This window comes from Somniosus microcephalus, chromosome 12, assembly GCF_052327205.1.
Source record: "Somniosus microcephalus isolate GS21.2 chromosome 12, FLI_Smic_1.0, whole genome shotgun sequence".
In the NCBI taxonomy this organism is placed as follows: domain Eukaryota; kingdom Metazoa; phylum Chordata; class Chondrichthyes; order Squaliformes; family Somniosidae; genus Somniosus; species Somniosus microcephalus.
Window position 1 is genome coordinate 215379457 of NC_140998.1, and position 23941 is coordinate 215403397.

The 23941-nt window shown below is 54.3% G+C and overlaps 1 protein-coding gene across 1 annotated transcript in view; it reads left to right on the top strand.

Moving 5' to 3' along the window:
- LOC147110093 (uncharacterized) overlaps positions 1 to 23402 on the top strand; it is a 46578-nt gene extending 23176 nt beyond the window's left edge. Inside the window, exons 4-11 of the mRNA XM_086004045.1 lie at positions 3335 to 3567; positions 9566 to 9713; positions 13480 to 13635; positions 17101 to 17215; positions 18988 to 19058; positions 19627 to 19761; positions 20531 to 20704; positions 22686 to 23402. Coding sequence (XP_085860171.1) covers positions 3335 to 3567; positions 9566 to 9713; positions 13480 to 13635; positions 17101 to 17215; positions 18988 to 19058; positions 19627 to 19761; positions 20531 to 20704; positions 22686 to 22793 — 1140 coding nt within the window. The 3' untranslated portion in view covers positions 22794 to 23402. The remainder of the gene's footprint in view (positions 1 to 3334; positions 3568 to 9565; positions 9714 to 13479; positions 13636 to 17100; positions 17216 to 18987; positions 19059 to 19626; positions 19762 to 20530; positions 20705 to 22685) is intronic.
- Positions 23403 to 23941: the final 539 nt, after the last annotated feature.

Here is a 23941-nt window from a genome sequence, read left to right on the forward strand (position 1 = left end):
AGAGGGGTGGGAGGAGGCTGGTGCTGATGGGGTGAGATGAAGAGGGGTGGGAGGAGGCTGGTGTTGATGGGGTGAGATGAAGAGGGGTGGGAGGAGGCTGGTGTTGATGGGGTGAGATGAAGAGGGGTGGGAGGAGGCTGGTGTTGATGGGGTGAGATGAAGAGGGGTGGGAGGAGGCTGGTGTTGATGGGGTGAGATGAAGAGGGGTGGGAGGAGGCTGGTGTTGATGGGGTGAGATGAAGAGGGGTGGGAGGAGGCTGGTGTGGATGGGGTGAGATGAAGAGGGGTGGGAGGAGGCTGGTGTTGATGGGGTGAGATGAAGAGGGATGGGAGGAGGCTGGTGTTGATGGGGTGAGATGAAGAGGGGTGGGAGGAGGCTGGTGTTGATGGGGGGAGATGAAGAGGGGTGGGAGGAGGCTGGTGTTGATGGGGGGAGATGAAGAAGGGTGGGAGGAGGCTGGTGTTGATGGGGTGAGATGAAGAGGGGTGGGAGGAGGCTGGTGTTGATGGGGTGAGATGAAGAGGGGTGGGAGGAGGCTGGTGTTGATGGGGGGAGATGAAGAGGGGTGGGAGGAGGCTGGTGTTGATGGGGGGAGATGAAGAGGGGTGGGAGGAGGCTGGTGTTGATGGGGGGAGATGAAGAAGGGTGGGAGGAGGCTGGTGTTGATGGGGTGAGATGAAGAGGGGTGGGAGGAGGCTGGTGTGGATGGGGTGAGATGAAGAGGGGTGGGAGGAGGCTGGTGTTGATGGGGTGAGATGAAGAGGGATGGGAGGAGGCTGGTGTTGATGGGGTGAGATGAAGAGGGGTGGGAGGAGGCTGGTGTTGATGGGGTGAGATGAAGAGGGGAGGGAGGAGGCTGGTGTTGATGGGGTGAGATGAAGAGGGGTGGGAGGAGGCTGGTGTTGATGGGGGGAGATGAAGAGGGGTGGGAGGAGGCTGGTGTTGATGGGGGGAGATGAAGAAGGGTGGGAGGAGGCTGGTGTTGATGGGGTGAGATGAAGAGGGGTGGGAGGAGGCTGGTGTGGATGGGGTGAGATGAAGAGGGGTGGGAGGAGGCTGGTGTTGATGGGGTGAGATGAAGAGGGATGGGAGGAGGCTGGTGTTGATGGGGTGAGATGAAGAGGGGTGGGAGGAGGCTGGTGTTGATGGGGTGAGATGAAGAGGGGAGGGAGGAGGCTGGTGTTGATGGGGTGAGATGAAGAGGGGTGGGAGGAGGCTGGTGTGGATGGGGTGAGATGAAGAGAGGTTGGAGGAGGCTGGTGTTGATGGGGGGAGATGAAGAGGGGTGGGAGGAGGCTGGTGTTGATGGGGTGAGATGAAGAGGGGTGGGAGGAGGCTGGTGTTGATGGGGTGAGATGAAGAGGGGTGGGAGGAGGCTGGTGTGGATGGGGTGAGATGAAGAGAGGTTGGAGGAGGCTGGTGTTGATGGGGGGAGATGAAGAGGGGTGGGAGGAGGCTGGTGTTGATGGGGGGAGATGAGGGGTGGGAGGAGGCTGGTGTTGATGGGGTGAGATGAAGAGGGGTGGGAGGAGGCTGGTGTGGATGGGCTGAGATGAAGAGGGGTGGGAGGAGGCTGGTGTTGATGGGGTGAGATGAAGAGGGGTGGGAGGAGGCTGGTGTTGATGGGGGGAGATGAGGGGTGGGAGGAGGCTGGTGTTGATGGGGTGAGATGAAGAGGGGTGGGAGGAGGCTGGAGTTGATGGGGTGAGATGAAGAGGGGTGGGAGGAGGCTGGTGTTGATGGGGTGAGATGAAGAGGGGTGGGAGGAGGCTGATGTTGATGGGGTGAGATGAAGAGGGGTGGGAGGAGGCTGGTGTTGATGGTGTGGGAGGAGGCTGGTGTTGATGGGGTGAGATGAAGAGGGGTGGGAGGAGGCTGGTGTTGATGGGGTGAGATGAAGGGGGGTGGGAGGAGGCTGGTGTGGATGGGCTGAGATGAAGAGGGGTGGGAGGAGGCTGGTGTTGATGGGGTGAGATGAAGAGGGGTGGGAGGAGGCTGGTGTTGATGGGGTGAGATGAAGAGGGGTGGGAGGAGGCTGGTGTTGATGGGGTGAGATGAAGAGGGGTGGGAGGAGGCTGGTGTTGATGTGGTGAGATGAACAGGGGTGGGAGGAGGCTGGTGTTGATGGGGTGAGATGAAGAAGGGTGGGAGGAGGCTGGTGTTGATGGGGTGAGATGAAGAGGGGTGGGAGGAGGCTGGTGTTGATGGGGTGAGATGAAGAGGGGTGGGAGGAGGCTGGTGTTGATGGGGTGAGATGAAGAGGGGTGGGAGGAGGCTGGTGTTGATGTGGTGAGATGAAGAGGGGTGGGAGGAGGCTGGTGTTGATGGGGTGAGATGAAGAGGGGTGGGAGGAGGCTGGTGTTGATGGGGTGAGATGAAGAGGGGTGGGAGGAGGCTGGTGTTGATGTGGTGAGATGAAGAGGGGTGGGAGGAGGCTGGTGTTGATGGGGGGAGATGAAGAGGGGTGGGAGGAGGCTGGTGTTGATGGGGGGAGATGAAGAAGGGTGGGAGGAGGCTGGTGTTGATGTGGTGAGATGAAGAGGGGTGGGAGGAGGCTGGTGTTGATGTGGTGAGATGAAGAGGGGTGGGAGGAGGCTGGTGTTGATGGGGGGAGATGAACAGGGGTGGGAGGAGGCTGGTGTTGATGGGGTGAGATGAAGAGGGGTGGGAGGAGGCTGGTGTTGATGTGGTGAGATGAACAGGGGTGGGAGGAGGCTGGTGTTGATGGGGTGAGATGAAGAGGGGTGGGAGGAGGCTGGTGTTGATGGGGTGAGATGAAGAGGGGTGGGAGGAGGCTGGTGTTGATGTGGTGAGATGAACAGGGGTGGGAGGAGGCTGGTGTTGATGGGGTGAGATGAAGAGGGGTGGGAGGAGGCTGGTGTTGATGGGGTGAGATGAAGAGGGGTGGGAGGAGGCTGGTGTTGATGGGGTGAGATGAAGAGGGGTGGGAGGAGGCTGGTGTTGATGTGGTGAGATGAACAGGGGTGGGAGGAGGCTGGTGTTGATGGGGGGAGATGAGGGGTGGGAGGAGGCTGGTGTGGATGGGGTGAGATGAAGAGGGGTGGGAGGAGGCTGGTGTTGATGGGGGGAGATGAGGGGTGGGAGGAGGCTGGTGTGGATGGGGTGAGATGAAGAGGGGTGGGAGGAGGCTGGTGTTGATGGGGGGAGATGAGGGGTGGGAGGAGGCTGGTGTGGATGGGGTGAGATGATGAGGGGTGGGAGGAGGCTGGTGTGGATGGGCTGAGATGTAATTTTGCGAGCGCGTTGTCGTGCAGCGGTCGGTATCTGTAGTGCTGCTGTCTAACGCTGCTTCTCCCCCCACTCCCAAATCAGCCTCCACTGGAAAGCCTGGCCACAGTGGAGGAGACGGTGGTGCGGGACAAGGCGGTGGAATCGCTGCGCGCCGTCTCGCAGGAGCACTCACCGGCCGACCTGGAGCGCCACTTCGTGCCGCTGGTCAAGCGCCTCGCCTGCGGCGACTGGTTCACCTCGCGGACGTCCGCCTGCGGCCTCTTCAGTGTCTGCTACCCGCGGGTCTCCAACACAGTCCGGGCGGAGCTCAGGCTGTGAGTATCGCGCAGTGTGCAATCCCATCCGCTCAAGGCACGGAGAGCAGCCATTCGGTGACGGTTATAGAAACATAGAAGATAGGAGCAGGAGTAGGCCATTCGGCCCCTCGAGCCTGCTACGCCATTCAATGCGATCATGGCTGATCATCCAAATTCAGTACCCTGTCCCTGCTTTCTCCCCATAACCCTTGATCCCTTTAGCCTTAAGAAATATATACAACTCCTTCTTGAATATATTTAATGAATTGGCCTCTACTGCCTTCTGTGGTAGTGAATTCCACAGGTTCACTACTCTCTGGGTGAAGAAATTCATAGAAACATAGAAGATAGGAGCAGGAGTAGGCCATTCGGCCCTTCGAGCCTGCTCCACCATTCAACGAGATCATGGCTGATCATCCAAACCCTAGCACCCGGTCCCTACACTGACAGCCATCCCACCCAAGCCCTATCCCCGTAACCCCTCATTCCTCCTCATTTCTGTCCTAAATTGCCAATCCTTAGACTGTGACCCCTGGTTCTGGACTCCCCAACCATCGGGAATATCCTTCCTGCATCTAGTCTGTCCAGTGCTGTCAGAACTTTATAAGTTTCAATGAGATCCCCTCTCATTCTTCTAAACTCCAGCGAGTACAAGCCCAATCGACCCAATCTCTCCTCGTACGTCATTTCTGCCATCCCAGGTATCAGCCTGGTGAATCTTCGCTGCACTCCCTCCATGGCAAGAACATCCTTCCTCAGATAAGGCAACCAAAACTACACACAATACTCAAGATGTGGTCTCACCAAGGCCCTGTACAACTGCAGCAAGACATCCTTGTTTCTGTACTCGAACCCTCTCGCTACGAAGGCCAACATACCATTTGCCGCCTTAACCGCCTGCTGCACCTGCATGCTTACCTTCAAGGACTGGTGCACAAGGACACCCAGGTCTCGTTGCACTTCCCCTTCTCCCAATATATTGCCGTTCAGATAATCTGCCTTCCTGTTTTTGCCACCAGAGTGGATAACCTCACATTTATTCACGTTATATTGCATCTGCCATGCTTCTGCCCAATCACCCAACCTGTCCAAATCATCCTGGAGTTTCTCGGCATCCTCCTCACAGCACACACGCCCACTCAGCTTTGTGTCGTCTGCAAATTTGGAGATATTACATCTAGTTCCCTTGTCTAGATCATTAATGTATATTGTGAATAGCTGGGGTCCAAGGACCGATCCCTGCGGTACCCCACTAGTTACTGCCTGCCACTCGGAAAAAGACCCGTTTATTCCAACGCTTTGCTTTCTGTCTGCCAACCAGTTCTCTATCCAAGTCAATACCTTGCCCCCAATCCCACACGCCTTAACTTTACACGCTAGTCTCTTCTGCGGGACCTTATCGAAAGCCTTCTGAAAGTCCAAATACACCACATCCACTGGTTCCCCCTTATCTATTTTACTAGTTACATCCTCAAAAAATTCCAGTAGATTAGTCAAGCACGATTTACCTTTTGTAAATCCATGTTGACTTTGTCCGATCCTGTCACTGCTTTCCAAGTGCTCTGCTTTACATCTTTTATAATGGACTCTAGCATTTTCCCCACTACCGATGTCGGGCTGTAATTCCCCGTTTTCTCTCTACCACCTTTTTTGAATAGTGGGGTAACATTAGCTACCCTCCAATCCATGGGTACTGTTCCAGATTCCATCGAATGTTGGAAGATGATCAGCAATGCATCTACTATTTCTAGGGCCACTTCCTTAAGTACCCTAGGATGGAGATTATCAGGCCCTGGGGATTTATCGGCCTTCAATCCCATCAATTTCCCTAACACCATTTCCCAACAAATACTGATTTCTTTCAGTTCCTCCCTTTCATCAGACCCTATGTTCCCCGACATCTCTGGGAGGTTATTTGTGTCCTCCTTTGTGAAGACAGAACCAAAATATGTATTCAATTGGTCTGCCATTTCTTTGTTCCCCATTATAAATTCCCCTGATTCTGACTGCAAGGGACCTACGCTTGACTTCACCAATCTTTTTCTCCTCACATATCTATAAAAGCTTTTACAGTCAGTTTTTATGTTCCCTGAAAGCTTACTCTCATATTCTATTTTCCCCTTCTTAATTAATCCCTTTGTCCTCCTTTGTTGAATCTGAAACTGCTCCCAATCCTCAGGTTTACTGCTTTTTTTGGCCCATTTATATGTGCTCTCCTTGGATCTTATGCTATCCCTAATTTCCCTTGTTAGCCACGGTTGAGTCACCTTTTTTGTTCTATTTTTATGCCAAACTGGGATGAACAAATTCTGTAGTTCATCCATGCGGTCTTTGAATGTTTGCCATTGCCTATCCACCGTCAACCCTTTGAGTGACATTCCCCAATCAATCCTACCCAACTCGCGCCTCAGACCATCGTAGTTTCCTTTATTTAAATTTAGGACCCTAGTCTCTGAGTCAACAACTTCATTCTCCACCTTAATGAAGAATTCGATCATATTATGATCGCTCCGACCCAAAGGGCCTCATACAACAAGATTGCTAATTAATCCTTTCTCGTTACATAATACCCAGCCGAAGATGGCCTGATCTCTGGTTGATTCCTCGACATCTTGGTCCAGGAAACCATCCCGTAAACACTCCAGGAATTCCTCCTCCACAGTATTGTTACTAATTTGGTTAGCCCAATGTATATGTAGATTAAAGTCACCCATGATAACTGCTGTGCCCTTATTGCACGCTTCTCTAATTTCCCTTTTAATGCCATCCCCAACCTCCGCATTACTGTTTGGAGGTCTATATACCACTCCCACTAACGTTTTCTGCCCCTTGGTATTTCTCAGTTCTACCCATACAGATTCCACATCATCAGAGCTAATATCCTTCCTTACAATTGTGTTAATCCCTTCTTTAACCAGCAATGCTACCCCACCTCCCTTTCCTTTTTGCCTATCTTTCCTGAATATTGAATAGCCCTGGATGTTGAGTTCCCAGCCTTGGCCATCCTGGAGCCACGTTTCCGTAATCCCAACCAAATCATATTCGTTTACCTCTATTTGCGCAGCTAATTCATCCACCTTATTACGAATGCTCCTCGCATTAAGACACACAGCCTTCAGGCTTGTTTTTTTAATGCTCTTAGACCTATTAGAATTATTATTTACTGTGGCCATGCTTGATTTAAACCGTTGATTTCTCTGACGGCCACTTTTGTTTTTCTCCTTCCTATCTTTTGCCTTTATCCTTGTTTCCCTTTCCTCTGTCCCCCAGAGCACTCGCAAACACTCCCCTAGGACATCGGTTCCAGCCCTGCCCAGGTGCAAACCGTCCGGTTTGAACTGGTCCCACCACCCGCAGAACCGGTTCCAGTGTCCCAGGAACTTGAATCCCTCCCCGTTGCACCATTCCTCTAGCCACGTATTCATCTGAAATATCCTTCTATTTCTACGCTGACTAGCACGTGGCACTGGTAGCAATCCTGAGATTGCTACCTTTTGAGGTCCTATTTTTTAATTTACCTCCTAACTTATGTTGGCGCGCGTCGCTCCAGATGAGCACCGTCGGCTTTCATATCCAAACAGGTGGTTAGAATTACTCCGCACCTCCCGAAACCGTGACCGCCACCACCTCAACTTCAAAATTCTCATCCTTGTTTTCCAATCCCTCCGTGGCTTCCTCACACCTCCCTCCCTATCTCTGTAACCTCCTCCAGTCCCTACAACCCTCCCTATCTCTAACCTCCTCCAGCCCCCATCAACCCTCCCTATCTCTGTAACCTCCTCCAGCCCCCTACAACCCTCTCTATCTCTGTAAACCCCTCCAGCCCCTACAACCCTCCCTATCTCTGTAACATCCTCCAGCCCCTACAACCCTCCCTATCTCTGTAACCTCCTCCAGCCCCTACAACCCTCCCTATCTCTAACCTCCTCCAGCCCCCATAGTGGTTAGCACTGTTGCCTCACAGCGCCAGGGACCCGGGTTCAAATCCGGCCTCGGGTGACTGTCTGTGTGGAGTTTGCACATTCTCCCCGTGTTTGCGTGGGTTTCCTCCGGGTGCTCCGGTTTCCTCCCACAGTCCAAAGATGTGCGGGTTAGGTTGATTGGCTATGATAAATTGACCCTTAGTGTTAGGGGGATTAAATACGTGGCGTTACGGAGATAGGGTGGGATATGTGTTGGTGTAGGGGTTACGGGGATCGGGTGGGATATGTGTCGGTGCAGGCTCGACGGGCCGAAATGGCCTCTATCTGCACTGTTTATAAAAAATTAAAAAAAAGAACCCTCCCTATCTCTGTAACCTCCTCCAGCCCCCTACAACACTCCCTATCTCTGTAACCTCCTCCAGCCCCCTACAACCCTCTCTATCTCTGTAAACCCCTCCAGCCCCTACAACCCTCCCTATCTCTGTAACCTCCTCCAGTCCCTACAAACCTCCCTATCTTTGTAACCTCCTCCAGCCCCCATCAACCCTCCCTATCTCTGTAACCTCCCCCAGCCCCCGACAACACTCCCTATCACTGTAACCTCCTCCAGCCCGTACAACCCTCCCTATATCTGTAACCTCCTCCAGCCCCCTACAACCCTCCCTATCTCTGTAACCTCCTCCAGCCCGTACAACCCTCCCTATATCTGTAACCTCCTCCAGCCCCCTACAACCCTCCCTATATCTGTAACCTCCTCCAGCCCTACAACCCTCCGAGATCTCTGCGCTCCTCCAATTCCGGCCTCTTGAACATCCCCCGATTTCCATCGCTTCACCATTGGCGGCCGTGCCTTCAGCTGCCTGGGCCCCGAGCTCTGCAATTCCCTCCCTAAACCTCTCCGCCTCTCCTCCTTTAAGACGCTCCTTAAAACCGACCTCTTTGCCCCATATCCCTTAATACCTTTGGTTAACAGAAATCTATCAATCTCAGATTTAAAATGAATAATTGCCCCAGCATCAATTGCTGTTTGTGGAAGAGAGTTCCAAACTTCTACCACCCTTTGTGTGTCGAAGTGTTTCCTAACTTCACTCCTGAAAGGTCCTCAATTCACCCTTTAACCTTCTAAATTCCAGGGAATGCAACCCTAGTTTCTGTCATCTCTCCTCGTAACTTAACACTTGGAGTCCTTGAATACCATAGATGCATTTAAGGGGAAGCTGGATAAACACATGAGGGAGAAAGGAATAGAAGGATATGGTGATAGGGTGAGATGAAGAGGGGTGGGAGGAGGCTGGTGTTGATGGGGTGAGATGAAGAGGGGTGGGAGGAGGCTGGTGTGGATGGGGTGAGATGAAGAGGGGTGGGAGGAGGCTGGTGTTGATGGGGTGAGATGAAGAGGGGTGGGAGGAGGCTGGTGTGGATGGGGTGAGATGAAGAGGGGTGGGAGGAGGCTGGTGTTGACGGGGTGAGATGAAGAGGGGTGGGAGGAGGCTGGTGTTGATGGGGTGAGATGAAGAGGGGTGGGAGGAGGCTGGTGTGGATGGGGTGAGATGGAGGGGTGGGAGGAGGCTGGTGTTGATGGGGTGAGATGAAGAGGGGTGGGAGGAGGCTGGTGTGGATGGGGTGAGATGAAGAGGGGTGGGAGGAGGCTGGTGTGCAGCACGGAGCAGTTGGGCCGAATGGCTTGTTTCTGTGCTGTAAACTCAATGTGAAACAAAGTTGATGCGCTATCAATTACTCATAAAAGACTGAGAGTTAAGAGAGTAACTAAAGGCTTTTATTAACAAAAGAATGAAGGTCTGCCTCGAGTGGTCGACCGGTCCAGAAATACAAAGGGCTGGGGAGCAGTCACCTTTATACTAGGACTTGTGGGAGGAGTCAGCCGAGGCATGTCCAGGCATGTACACAGTGGAATACAAACAGTGGTTTACCACAAAAGTTCTGGCAAAGAGTCTCAGACAGAAACATGCGCTTACTTCTACTAACCGACTCGCTGTGCGTGTTCAACATTTTCTGTTTGTTTTCTTCCTTTTCCCTCTATCCTGATTTTTTTTGGCGCCTTACTGCCCTCCGCCCCCCAATACCCGCTGCAGGAACTTCAAGAACCTGTGCACGGACGACACTCCCATGGTGAGGCGAGCGGCCGCTTCCAAACTGGGCGAGCTGGCCAAGGTCCTGGAGCTGGAGAACGTGAAGGCTGAGATCATCCCCATGTTCACGACCCTGGCCTCCGACGAGCAGGTACCCGTTTGGACAATTCCTCCCTCGCCCTCCTCACAGATTAGAGACAGTAATAGGTTGGACATTTCGAGAGAAAGACTGGCCTTTCTCCAGCGCTTTTCACCACCTCAGGACGTCCCAAAGCGCGTCACAGCCAATGAAGGGCTTTTTTGAAGTGTGGACACTGTTGTAATGTGGGAAACGCGGCCGCCAATTTGCGCACAGCAAGCTCCCACAGACAGCAATGTGGTAATGACCCAGATCATCTGTTTTAGTGATGTTGGTTGAGGGATAAATATTGGCCCCAGAACACCGGGGAGAACTCCCCTCTGCTCTTCTTCCAAATAGTGCCCACGGGATCTTTTACATTCACCCGAGAGGGCAGACGGGCCCCGGTTTAGCGTCTCATCCGAAAGATGGCACCTCCGACAGTGTAGCACTCCGTCAGTACTGCCCCTCCGACAGTGCAGCGCTCCCTCAGTACCGCCCCTCCTGACAGTGCGGCGCTCCCTCAGTACCGCCCCTCCGACAGTGCGGCGCTCCCTCAGTACCGCCCCTCCGACAGTGCGGCGCTCCCTCAGTACCGCCCCTCCGACAGTGCGGCGCTCCCTCAGTACCGCCCCTCCGACAGTGCGGCGCTCCCTCAGTACCGCCCCTCCGACAGTGCGGCGCTCCCTCAGTACCGCCCCTCCGACAGTGCGGCGCTCCCTCAGTACCGCCCCTCCGACAGTGCGGCGCTCCCTCAGTACCGCCCCTCCGACAGTGCGGCGCTCCCTCAGTACCGCCCCTCCGACAGTGCGGCGCTCCCTCAGTACCGCCCCTCCGACAGTGCGGCGCTCCCTCAGTACCGCCCCTCCGACAGTGCGGCGCTCCCTCAGTACCGCCCCTCCGACAGTGCGGCGCTCCCTCAGTACCGCCCCTCCGACAGTGCGGCGCTCCCTCAGTACCGCCCCTCCGACAGTGCGGCGCTCCCTCAGTACCGCCCCTCCGACAGTGCGGCGCTCCCTCAGTACCGCCCCTCCGACAGTGCGGCGCTCCCTCAGTACCGCCCCTCCGACAGTGCGGCGCTCCCTCAGTACCGCCCCTCCGACAGTGCGGCGCTCCCTCAGTACCGCCCCTCCGACAGTGCGGCGCTCCCTCAGTACCGCCCCTCCGACAGTGCGGCGCTCCCTCAGTACCGCCCCTCCGACAGTGCGGCGCTCCCTCAGTACCGCCCCTCCGACAGTGCGGCGCTCCCTCAGTACCGCCCCTCCGACAGTGCGGCGCTCCCTCAGTACCGCCCCTCCGACAGTGCGGCGCTCCCTCAGTACCGCCCCTCCGACAGTGCGGCGCTCCCTCAGTACCGCCCGTCAGAACAACCCCAGCTTCTCCAGTCTCTCCACATAACTGAAGTCCCTCATCCCTGGTCCTCCAACTCAGGCGTAATCAGGGATTTATACAGGGTTTAGCAATAGCTTCCTTGCCTTTGTACTCTATCCGTCTGTTTATAAAGTCCTAGGATCTCATGTTCTTTTTTAACAGCTTTATCCACCTGTCCTGTCACCTTCAAAGAGATGTGTATGTCCACCCCCAGGACTCTCTGTTCCTGCACCGTCTTTATCCGCTGCTGATGTTTCTTATCAGTTACAGACAGTCTCTGCTTTTAATTGAGTATTACTGAGGAATGCATTTTTACTGTATTTATATATTAATAAAATCAAGTCTTGCGATTACATTTTCATCCTTCTAATACCTTTGTGTATTCTTACAGATACACAAATCACTAAAAGTAGCGACAGAGGTTAATGAGGGCATACAATAAGCAAGCCAAGCACTGGGGTTCATTTCTAGAGAGATAGAATTGAAAAGCAGAGAACTTCTGTTAAACTTGTACTGAACCTTGGTTAGACCACACTTGGAGCACTGTGCACAGTCCTGGTCTCCGTATACCTTGGTTAGACCACACTTGGAGCACTGTGCACAGTCCTGGTCTCCGTATACCTTGGTTAGACCACACTTGGAGCACTGTGCACAGTCCTGGTCTCCATATACCTTGGTTAGACCGCACTTGGAGCACTGTGCACACTTCTGGTCTCCGTATACCTTGGTTAGACCACACTTGGAGCACTGTGTACAGTTCTGGTCTCCGTATACCTTGGTTAGACCACACTTGGAGCACTGTGCACAGTCCTGGTCTCCATATACCTTGGTTAGACCACACTTGGAGCACTGTGCACAGTCCTGGTCTCCGTATACCTTGGTTAGACCACACTTGGAGCACTGTGTACAGTTCTGGTCTCCGTATACCTTGGTTAGACCACACTTGGAGCACTGTGCACAGTCCTGGTCTCCATATACCTTGGTTAGACCACACTTGGAGCACTGTGCACAGTCCTGGTCTCTGTATACCTTGGTTAGACCACACTTGGAGCACTGTGCACAGTCCTGGTCTCCATATACCTTGGTTAGACCACACTTGGAGCACTGTGCACAGTTCTGGTCTCCGTATACCTTGGTTAGACCACACTTGGAGCACTGTGCACAGTTCTGGTCTCCGTATACCTTGGTTAGACCACACTTGGAGCACCGTGCACAGTTCTGGTCTCAGTATACCTTGGTTAGACCACACTTGGAGCACCGTGCACAGTTCTGGTCTCCATATACCTTGATTAGACCACACTTTGAGCACTGTGCACAGTTCTGGTCTCCGTATACCTTGGTTAGACCACACTTGGAGCACTGTGCACAGTTCTGGTCTCAGTATACCTTGGTTAGACCACACTTGGAGCACGGTGCACAGTTCTGGTCTCCATATACCTTGGTTAGACCACACTTGGAGCACTGTGCCCAGTTCAGGTCTCCGTATACCTTGGTTAGACCACACTTGGAGCACTGTGCCCAGTTCTGGTCTCCATATACCTTGGTTAGACCACACTTGGAGCACTGTGCCCAGTTCCGGTCTCCGTATACCTTGGTTAGACCACACTTGCAGCACTGTGCACAGTTCCGGTCTCCTTATACCTTGGTTAGACCACACTTGGAGCATTGTGCACAGTTCTGGTCTCCGTATACCTTGGTTAGACCACACTTGCAGCACTGTGCACAGTTCCGGTCTCCTTATACCTTGGTTAGACCACACTTGGAGCATTGTGCACAGTTCCAGTCTCCATATACCTTGGTTAGACCACACTTGGAGCACTGTGCACAGTGCAGGTCTCCATATAGCTCGGTTAGACCACACTTGGAGCACTGTGCACAATTCTGGTCTCCGTATTATAAATAGGATATAGAGGCACTGGAGAAGGCGCAATAAAAGATTTACTAGAATGACACCAGGACACTGAGGTTATACTGATCAGGAAAGACTGAACAGGCGGGTCTCTTTTCTCTGGAAAAGAGAAGGCTGAGGGGTGACCTGAAAGAGGCCTTTAAAATTATGAAAGTTGTTCGATAGGGTAAATGTAGAGAAGATGTTTCCAATTGTGGGGGAGACCAGAACTAGGGGCCATCAATATAAGATAGTCACTAATAAATCCAGTAGTGAATTCAGGAGAAACTTCTTTCCCCAGAGAGTGGTGAGAATGGGGAACTCGCTACCATGGAGTGGTTGAGGCGAAGAGCAGAGATGGATTTAAGGGGAAGCTGGATAAACACACGAGGGAGAAAGGAATAGAAGGATATGGTGATGGGTTAGACTGGATGTAACTCACTGAACAGGCAGAAGCGGAAAGTTAACATTCCGAAAAATGTGAAGTGACGCAGTTGAATGAAGCCTTCCCCTCGCTAACCGTCCGTGTTGCCTCGGCAGGACTCGGTGCGGCTGCTTGCCGTCGAAGCCTGCGTCGGCATCGCCCAGCTGCTGAAGCGCGACGACCTGGAGAAGCTGGTGATGCCGACCCTACGCCAAGCGGTGGAGGACAAGTCCTGGCGGGTGCGCTACATGGTGGCGGACAAGTTCACCGAGGTAAGCCCGAGCCACGGCGAGTGAACGCCCGTCCGAAAGAGAGAGAGAATCGCGGTTATATCGCGTGGCCTTGTACCAGGCCTTGGTGAGACCACACCTTGAGTAATGTGTGCAGTTTTGGTCGCCTTATCTGAGGAAGGATGTTCTTGCCATGGAGGGAGTGCAGCGAAGATTCACCAGACTGATTCACCTCCGAGACACCTTAGTCCACTCCTCTATCTCCCCCAGCACCCCTTCGCCCGGCACCTTCCCGTGCAAGTGCAGGAGATGCAACACCTGCCCTTATACCTTCCCCCCCCTTTCCCACTGTCCAGGGCCCCAAACACCCCTTCCAGGTGAAACAGCGATTTACTTGTACTTCTTGCAATCTAGTATACTGTATTCGCTGCTCACGATGCGGTCTCCTCTACATTGGGGAGACCAAACGCAGATTGGGTGACCGCTTTGCGGAACACCTCCGTTCAGTCTGTAAGGGTGACCCCGAGCTTCCAGTCGCCTGTCATTTCAATTCACCGCCCCATTCCCACTCGGACCTCACCGTCCTCTGCCTCGTGCATTGTTCCACGGAAGCTCAGCGTAAGCTCGAGGAACAGCACCTCATCTTCCGATTAGGCACTTTACAGCCTTCCGGACTCGATATCGAGTTCAACAATTTCAGATCATAACCTCGGCCCCTATTATTTTTATATATTTTTTATCCACACCTTTGTTTTGGCCCTTCCCCCTTTTTCTCTCTCCCACATGGCAGCTGTCTCCCATTCTGCAGCGCATTTCACACCTAATCTAGAGCCGTCTTTTGTCTCCACTAGTCCTATCATCATCTCGTCTGGTTTTGAATACCTCCTTAATGTCTCTTCACTTCTCTCTTGTTCTTTCATCCCCATTTCCCAGCCCCCAAACTGGCCTTTTAATCTGTTTCATTTCCTGTGTTTCTCAGTCCTGACGAAGGGTTTTGACCCGAAACGTTGACTCTATTTCTCTCTCCACGGATGTTGCCTGGCCTGCTGAGTTTTTCCAGCATTTTCTGTTGTTGTTTCACCAGACTGATACGTGGGATGGCAGGAATGACGTATGAGGAGAGATTGGGTCGATTGGGCTTGTACTCGCTGGAGTTCAGAAGAATGAGAGGGGATCTCATTGAAACTTATAAAATTCTAACAGGACTAGTCAGATTAGATGCAGGAAGGATGTTCCCGATGGTCGGGGAGTCCAGAACCAGGGGTCACAGTCTAAGGATAAGGGGTCGGCCATTTAGGACAGAGATGAGGAGGAATTTCTTCACCCAGAGAATGGTGAACCTGTGGAATTCTCTACCACAGAAGGCAGTTGAGGCCAATTCATTAAATATATTCAAGAAGGAGTTGGATATATTTCTTAAGGCTAAAGGGATCAAGGGATATGGGGAGAAAGCAGGGACAGGGTACTGAGTTTGGATGATAAGCCATGATCTCATTAAATGGCGGAGCAGGCTCGAGGGGCCGAATGGCCTACTCCTGCTCCTATCTTCTATGTTTCTACGTGGCGTGCTTGCTCTGAATCCAAGGTGACGCTCCTCCTTTCAGGCCGTGGGTCAGATGTCTGTCCTACCTGTCGCGTTCTCTCGGGGGGCGGTCAGGCAGGGGTTAGGGGTTGATCCTGCTTCCCGCCCCCTGTTTCGCACATCTCCTCCGCACAGGCCCGGAGATTGGAAGCTGGGACCTTGTCCAGGCGCCCAAAGAGGCTGTGAAAAAGGTAGACTTTCATTCCTACAGCGCCTTTCACCTCGAAGCGCTTCACAGCCAGTTACTTTCGAGGTGTCGTCTCTTGTAATGCAGGAAACGCAGAACCTTTTTACGCACAGCAAGCTCCCACAAACAGCAGCGTGATCAGTGACCAGATAATCTCTTTTTTTTAAGGGGTGTTCGTTGACGGATAAATATTGGCCCCAAGACACCGGGGAGCACTTTGAAATAATGGCTGTGGGGGTAGACGGGGGGCCTTGGTTTAACGCCTCATCCAAAAGACGGCGCCTCCGACAGTGCTGCGCTCCCTCAGTACTGCCCGTCCAACAGTGCGGCGCTCCCTCAGTACTGCCCCCTCCGACAGTGCGGCGCTCCCTCAGTACTGCCCCTCCGACAGTGCGGCGCTCCCTCAGTACTGCCCCTCCGACAGTGCGGCGCTCCCTCAGCACTGCCCCCTCCGACAGTGCGGCGCTCCCTCAGTACTGCCCCCTCCGACAGTGCGGCGCTCCCTCAGTACTGCCCCCTCCGACAGTGCGGCGCTCCCTCAGTACTGCCCCCTCCGACAGTGCGGCGCTCCCTCAGTACTGCCCCTCCGACAGTGCGGCGTTCCCTCAGCACTGCCCCTCCGACAGTGCGGCGTTCCCTCAGCACTGCCCCTCCGACAGTGCGGCGCTCCCTCAGCACTGCCCCTCCGACAGTGCGGCGCTCCCTCAGCACTGACCATCCAACAGTGCGGCGCTCCCTCAGTACTGCCCCTCTGACAGCGCGACGTTCCCTCAGTACTTGAGCCTGTTACACAGGAACAGGAGGAGGCCCATTCAGCCCCTCGAGCCTGTTACACAGGAACAGGAGGAGGCCCATTCAGCCCCTCGAGCCTGTTACACAGGAACAGGAGGAGGCCCATTCAGCCCCTCGAGCCTGTTACACAGGAACAGGAGGAGGCCCATTCAGCCCCTCGAGCCTGTTACACAGGAACAGGAGGAGGCCCGTTCAGCCCCTTGAGCCATTCTCTTAGATCCTGGCTGATATGCACATCAACTCCATATCCCTCAACACCCTTCCCCAACAAAAATCAATCAATCTCAGTTTTGAAATTTCCAATTGACCCCCAGCCTCGACATCTTTTTGGGGGAGAGAGTTCCAGATTTCCGCCACCCTTTGTGTGAAGAAGTGCTTCCTGACATCACCCCTGAACGGACTGGCTCTAATTTTAAGGTTCTGCCCCCTTGTTCTGGACTCCCCCCACCAGAGGAAATAGTTTCTCTCTCTACCCTATCGACCCCTTTAATCATCTCAAACACCTCGATTAGATCGCCCCTTAATCTTCTAAACTCCAGGGAACACAAGCCCAGTCTGTGCCAACCTGTCCTCGTGATTTAACCCCTTCAGGTATCATTTCAGCTACCCCGGGGTTTCATTCTGGTGAATCTGCGCTGCTCCCGAGGCCGAGATATATCCTTCCCGCGATGCTCTGGTGCCCAGAACTGAACGCAGTCACTGCAGGTGAGGTCTGACTGAGCGACCTGTCCTCGTGATTTAAGCCTTTCCGCTCCGGTGAGGGTAACGGGCGATGCTTGCGCTGAGGTTTAAGAGCTCTTTATTTTTTTTTAACCTTCCCTCCCGTCCCTCTCCCCCGTTTCCCCCCCCCCACCTCCCCTCCCTCGCCTGTCCCCGTGTCCGTCCCTCTCTTTCTCCCCCCCCCCCCCCCCCCCCCCCCCCCCCACCCGTGTGTTGTGTCGGACAGTTGCAGAAAGCCATCGGGCCCGAGATCGCCAAGAAGGACCTGGTGCCAGCCTTTCAGAACCTCATGAAGGACTGCGAAGCTGAAGTGCGTGCGGCTGCCGCCAGCAAGGTCAAAGGTCAGGGTCCGCGCTAACTCGGCCGCGCAGACAGAGCCCGTGCTTGCGCTGCGCCTTTCCCGGCGTCCCCGGGGCGCTTCCCGAGCCACTGAAGCACTCGTTCCTTTTTTGAAGTGTAGTCGCCGTTATGACTGAGGAACAACGCGGCAGCCAGTTTGCGCTCGGCAAGCTTCGAAATGGCGGAACGAGTTCGAGGGGCCCCCAACGGCCTCCTCCTGTCCCTCTGTTCCCAACAGCCGCAGAGTCATAACAGCGCAGAGTCCGTGCCGGCTCTCTGTAGAGCAATCCAGTCAGTCCCATTCCCCCGCTCTATCCCCGTAGCCCTGCAAGTTTATTTCCCTCAAGTGCCTATCCAGTCTCCCCTTGAAAACATCGAGTGTCTCCGCTTCCACCACTTCCGTCGGCAGCGAGTTCCCGGTCATCACCACTCGCTGTGTAAAAGAGTTTTTCCTCACATCCCCCCTGTATCTCCTGCCCAAAACCTTAAATCTGTGTCCCCTAGTCCTTGTACCATCAACTAGTGGGAACAGCCTTTCCCCGTCTAGCCTATCTAAACCCGTCCTAATCTTACACACCTCTATCAAATCACCCCTCAACCTCCTTTGCTCTAATGAAAACAAATCCAGCTTCTCCAACCTGTCCTTGTAGCTAAGCTCCCCCATCCCCAGTTCCATTCTGGGAAATCTCCTCTGCACCCTCTCAAGGGCCTTCACATCCTTCCTAAAGTGTGGTGACCAGAACTGGACGCAATACTCCAGTTGTGGCCTAACCAGCGCTTTATAAAGCTTCAGCATAACTTCCCTACTTTGTACTCAATACCTCTATTTATGAAGCCCAAGATCCCGATTGGGGGTGGGGGGGGAAAGAACTGTGGCCCTTTAAAGCTCCGCAGCACACCAAGAGGCAGGGAACCCTCGGCAGATTGCAGCTTGTAAATTGATCCGCGTGCTGATGCCAGGCAGTTGCCAGGGACGCCTAAAACCAGCGAGTGCACGGGACCCTGCGGCCAGAAGACCGGGTCGCTTTTAGCTCCAACACATGGGCGCGACGCACCCCGATCGCTACCCCCCCCCTGGTGTGTCCCTGTTTGCTGAATGTGAGCCACACCAAGTGCCGGATGTCTATCAAGGCCCACCGAGTAAACGGAGCTTGACGCCCCCTCCCGGTGTCCACTGTCTCCCCGTCCATCAGCTCTCCCGCTTATCCTCCCCCACTCCTTCATTTCAGAAGTCTCTGTACAACCACCTCCCCTTCGAATGTGCAGTTCGCCCTGCTCTCCCCTCACCCCTATCCCCTTTTCTCCCCCTCGCTGCTGTGTCAGTATGCTTTGCAAAGAAGAACAACGAACTCCCATTTCTCCAGCACCTTTCACCACCTCAGGACGTCCCGAAGTGCTTCACAGCCAATGAAGCACTTTTTTTGAACTGTGGTCACTGTTGTAATGTAGGAAACGCGGCAGCCAATTTCCGCACAGCAAGCTCCCACAAACAGCAGTGTGATAAATGACCGGATCATCACGCTCCCTCGGTAGCGCCCCTCCAGCGGTGCGGCGCTCCCTCGGTAGCGCCCCTCCGGCGGTGCGGCACTGGATTATGGGGTCAAGTCTCGAGTGGGGACTCGAACCCACGACTTTGTGACGAATTATCTCAACAATTCTGTTGAGAGTAATCCTTCCTGTCCCTTCTTTATTCAGTGACGTGTTGGTTCCAATGTAAGATATGATTGAAATATTCAGAAACGAGTGCAAAGTGAATTGATTTCTTTACTTTCAGAGTTCAGCGAGAGACTGGCTGCAGACAGCCGGCAGCAGATCATCCTGTCGCAGATCCTACCCTGTGTTAAGGTAAGCTTTCCTGGGAGTGTTTGACGGGACAGTGTAGAGGGAGCTTTACTCTGTATCTAACCCGTGCTGTACCTGCCCTGGGAGTGTTTGCTGGGACAGTGTAGAGGGAGCTTTACTCTGTATCTAACCTGTGCTGTACCTGCCCTGGGAGTGTTTGATGGGACAGTGTAGAGGGAGCTATACTCTGTATCTAACCCCGTGCTGTACCTGCCCTGGGAGTGTTTGATGGGACAGTGTAGAGGGAGCTTTACTCTGTAATCTAACCCATGCTGTACCTGCCCTGGGAGTGTTTGATGGGACAGTGTAGAGGGAGCTTTACTCTGTATCTAACCCCGTGCTGTACCTGCCCTGGGAGTGTTTGATGGGACAGTGTAGAGGGAGCTTTACTCTGTATCTAACCCATGCTGTACCTGCCCTGGGAGTGTTTGATGGGACAGTGTAGAGGGAGCTTTACTCTGTATCTAACCCATGCTGTACCTGCCTTGGGAGTGTTTGATGGGACAGTGTAGAGGAAGGTTTACTCTGTATGTCAGATGATTTACTTACCATGTCTGCTGTCCTCAACCAGGAGCTCGTCGCAGACGGCAACGAGCATGTGAAGTCAGCTCTGGCGTCCGTCATCATGGGGCTCTCTCCTATCCTGGGAAAGGAAAACACCATTGAGCACCTCTTGCCGCTCTTCCTGTCACAGCTGAAGGACGAGGTGAGTCGTTCAGCCGATCCCGAGAGGGCCGGCGGTGTCGGGAACGGGGCGTCCCGTTGGCTTTGGATGGAGTCGGGAGTCCGAGGCCTCCCCCACGGTGGCTCTCCCACCGCTAGTGGAGTAATGGTCCCATTGGGGTCAGAGAGAGAGTGGGCTGGATTTTATCAATGGAGGCGAGCAGGAGGCGGGTCTCCCACTTTTTGAGTTTGTGGTCCCGCCTCCATCGAGTTCTAGCCAACCCACCCGATTCTCCCCTGATTGACCTTGTTAAGCCCGCAACAACAACTTGCTGCGTAAAATAAAAGAATGTTCAGTGTGTTGACGACAGATTGTGTGAGATGGTTTGACATCCATGTCTTGCACCTTTGTTTTCCTGCCTCTGACCTCTTTGTGTGCACCTCGCTCTCCGGGCTCTCTCGCTCTCGGGCTCTCGCTCTCGGGCTCTCTCGCTCTCGGGCTCTCGCTCTCGGGCTCTCTCGCTCTCGGGCTCTCTCGCTCTCGGGCTCTCTCGCTCTCGGGCTCTCTCGCTCTCGGGCTCTCGCTCTCGCTCTCGCTCTCGGGCTCTCTCGCTCTCGGGCTCTCTCGCTCTCGGGCTCTCTCGCTCTCGGGCTCTCTCGCTCTCGGGCTCTCTCGCTCTCGGGCTCTCTCGCTCTCGGGCGCTCTCGCTCTCGGGCCCTCGCTCTCGGGCTCTCTCGCTCTCGGGCCCTCGCTCTCGGGCTCTCTCGCTCTCGGGCTCTCTCGCTCTCGCTTTCTCTCTCTCTCCCCGCAGTGCCCAGAGGTGCGACTGAACATCATTTCCAACCTGGACTGTGTGAACGAGGTGATCGGCATCAGGCAGCTCTCTCAGTCCCTCCTGCCCGCCATCGTCGAGCTGGCAGAGGACGCCAAGTGGCGCGTGCGTTTGGCCATCATCGAGTACATGCCCCTGTTGGCAGGGCAGCTGGTAAGAATTTGATCCGATTCAGTTAGGTAAGAAAGAAGGTCTTGCATCCCAGCGCCTTTCCCCACCTCAGGACGCCCCAAAGCCTTTACAGCCAATGAAGGACTTTTTTTTGAAGTGTGGTCACTGTTGTAATGTAGGAAACGCGGCAGCCAATTTGCGCACAGCAAGCTCCCACAAACAGCAATGTGATAATGACCAGACCATCTGTTTTTATTGATGTTGGTTGAGAGATAAATATTGGCCTCGGGGCATCGGGGAGAACGCCCCCTGCTCTCTTTCAAAATAGTGGCCCGTGGGATCTTTTAGCCTGCCTGAGAGGGCAGACGGGGCCTCGGTTTAACGTCTCGTCTGAAGGCTAAATGAATGGAGCTAGCTGTTTTGTCACCGTTGCTTTCGTAATTTGTCTGCCGCGTTTCCCACATTACAACAGTGACCATACCTCAAAAAAAGTACTGCAGTGGCTGTGAAGCGCTTTGGGATGTCCTGAGGTGGTGAAAGGCGCTGGAGAAATGGGAGTCTGTCTGTCTTTAGGTAAAACTTTCTGCTGTCTGTGTTGAATTGCCTGCTACAGCAGCGTAAGGGTGTAGAGGCGGTTCTGTACCCTGGCATTACCCAGGGTCATCGCTCTGTACACTGGCATCACCCAGGGGCATCGCTCTGTACACTGGCATCACCCAGGGGCATCGCTCTGTACACTGGCATCACCCAGGGGCATCGCTCTGTACCCTGGCATTACCCAGGGTCATCGCTCTGTACCCTGGCATTACCCAGGGTCATCGCTCTGTACCCTGGCATCACCCAGGGTCATCGCTCTGTACACTGGCATCACCCAGGGGCATCGCTCTGTACACTGGCATCACCCAGGGGCATCGCTCTGTACACTGGCATCACCCAGGGGCATCGCTCTGTACACTGGCATCACCCAGGGGCATCGCTCTGTACCCTGGCATTACCCAGGGTCATCGCTCTGTACCCTGGCATTACCCAGGGTCATCGCTCTGTACCCTGGCATCACCCAGGGGCATCGCTCTGTACCCTGGCATTACCCAGGGTCATCGCTCTGTACCCTGGCATTACCCAGGGTCATCGCTCTGTACACTGGCATCACCCAGGGGCATCGCTCTACCCTGGCATCACCCAGGGGCATCGCTCTACCCTGGCATCACCCAGGGGCATCGTTCTGTACACTGGCATCCCCCAGGGTCATCGCTCTACCCTGGCATCACCCAGGGGCATCGCTCTGTACACTGGCATCCCCCAGGGTCATCGCTCTACCCTGGCATCACCCAGGGTCATCGCTCTGTACCCTGGCATCACCCAGGGGCATCGCTCTGTACCCTGGCATCACCCAGGGGCATCGCTCTGTACCCTGGCATCACCCAGGGTCATCGCTCTGTACCCTGGCATCACCCAGGGGCATCGCTCTGTACCCTGGCATCACCCAGGGGCATCGCTCTGTACCCTGGCATCACCCAGGGGCATCGCTCTGTACCCTGGCATCACCCAGGGGCATCGCTCTGTACCCTGGCATCACCCAGGGGCATCGCTCTGTACCCTGGCATCACCCAGGGGCATCGCTCTGTACCCTGGCATCACCCAGGGGCATCGCTCTGTACCCTGGCATCACCCAGGGGCATCGCTCTGTACCCTGGCATCACCCAGGGGCATCGCTCTGTACCCTGGCATCACCCAGGGGCATCGCTCTGTACCCTGGCATCACCCAGGGGCATCGCTCTGTACCCTGGCATCACTCAGGGGCATCGCTCTGTGCCCTGGCATCACCCAGGGGCATCGCTCTGTACCCTGGCATCAAACTCCAGTGGTACTAGAGACTGGCGGCAAGCGGAACGGTGAGTGGGGGGGGGGGGGCGAACAGCGACCGACGGACATTGAGGCGAGCGCGAAGACCTTTAAATGTGCGTTGCGTGGCGCCAAAGGTCCCCCTTTAAACATGCCGCCCCCCCCCCCCTTATCTCCGCAGGGTGTGGAGTTCTTCAACGAGAAGCTGAACTCGCTCTGCATGGCCTGGCTGGTGGATCACGGTGAGGATCGGGAGTGGTGTCTCTTCATCTACCGGCTGTCTCGTTAACCGATTATTCTCAAGTACTGTACCATTTCAATCAAAGGGGCACAGTGTCGTGAGCGAGGCTTTGCCCAGGGGGCTTGGCGCGCTGCTTCATTCACACGGCTGATGCAGCGCAACGACTACAGTTTGACCGCAGCAAAATACTGCGGAGGCTGGAAACCTGAAATATAAGCGGCAAATGCTGGAAACACTCAGCCGGGTCAGGCAGCTTCCGCAGAGTTAACGTTCCAGGTCGATGAGCTTTCGTCAGAACTGGAAAAAGTTGGAGATGTAACAGGGTTTAAGCGAGTGCAGAGGCAGGGAAAGGGGGAGGAAAGAACTAAAGGGAAGGTCTGTGATAGGGTGGAAGGCAGGAGAGATTAAATGACAGAAGGGATGATGGTGCGAGGCGAAAGGTGATGGTAATGGGACAAGTTAAGACACAAATAAAACTTATCAAATTCTAACAGGTCTAGACAGACTGGATGCAGGAAGGATGTTCCCGATGGCGGGCGAGCCCAGAACCAGGGGTCACAGTCTAAGGATAAGGGGTAAGCCATTTAGGACAGAAATGAGGAGGAATTTCTTCACCCAGAGGGTGGTGAACCTGTGGAATTCTCTACCACAGAAGGCAGTTGAGGCCAATTCATTAAATATATTCAAGAAGGAGTTAGATACATTTCTTAAGGCTGATGGGATCAAGGGATATGGGGAGAAAGCAGGGACAGGGTACTGAATTTGGATGATCAGCCATGATCTCATTGGATGGTGGAGCAGGCTCGAGGGGCCGAATGGCCTACTCCTGCTCCTATCTTCTATGTTTCTATGTAGAACGAGGGGGCACAGTCTCAGAATAAGGGGTCGCCCATTTAAGACGGAGATGAGGAGGAATTTCTTCTCTGAGGGTCGAGAATCTTTGGAATTCTCTTCCCCAGAGAGCTGTGGAGGCGGAGTCAGTGAATATATTCAAGGTGGAGATTGACGGACATTTGAGCAACAGGGGGAGTCGAGGGGTATGGGGAGCGGGCAGGGAAGTGGAGTTGAGGCCAAAATCGGATCAGCCATGATCTTATTATAGTCATAGTCATAGGGCTATACAGCGCAGAAAGAGGCCCTTCGGCCCATCGTGTCCACGCCGGCCATCAAGCCCTGTCTAATCTAATCCCATTGTC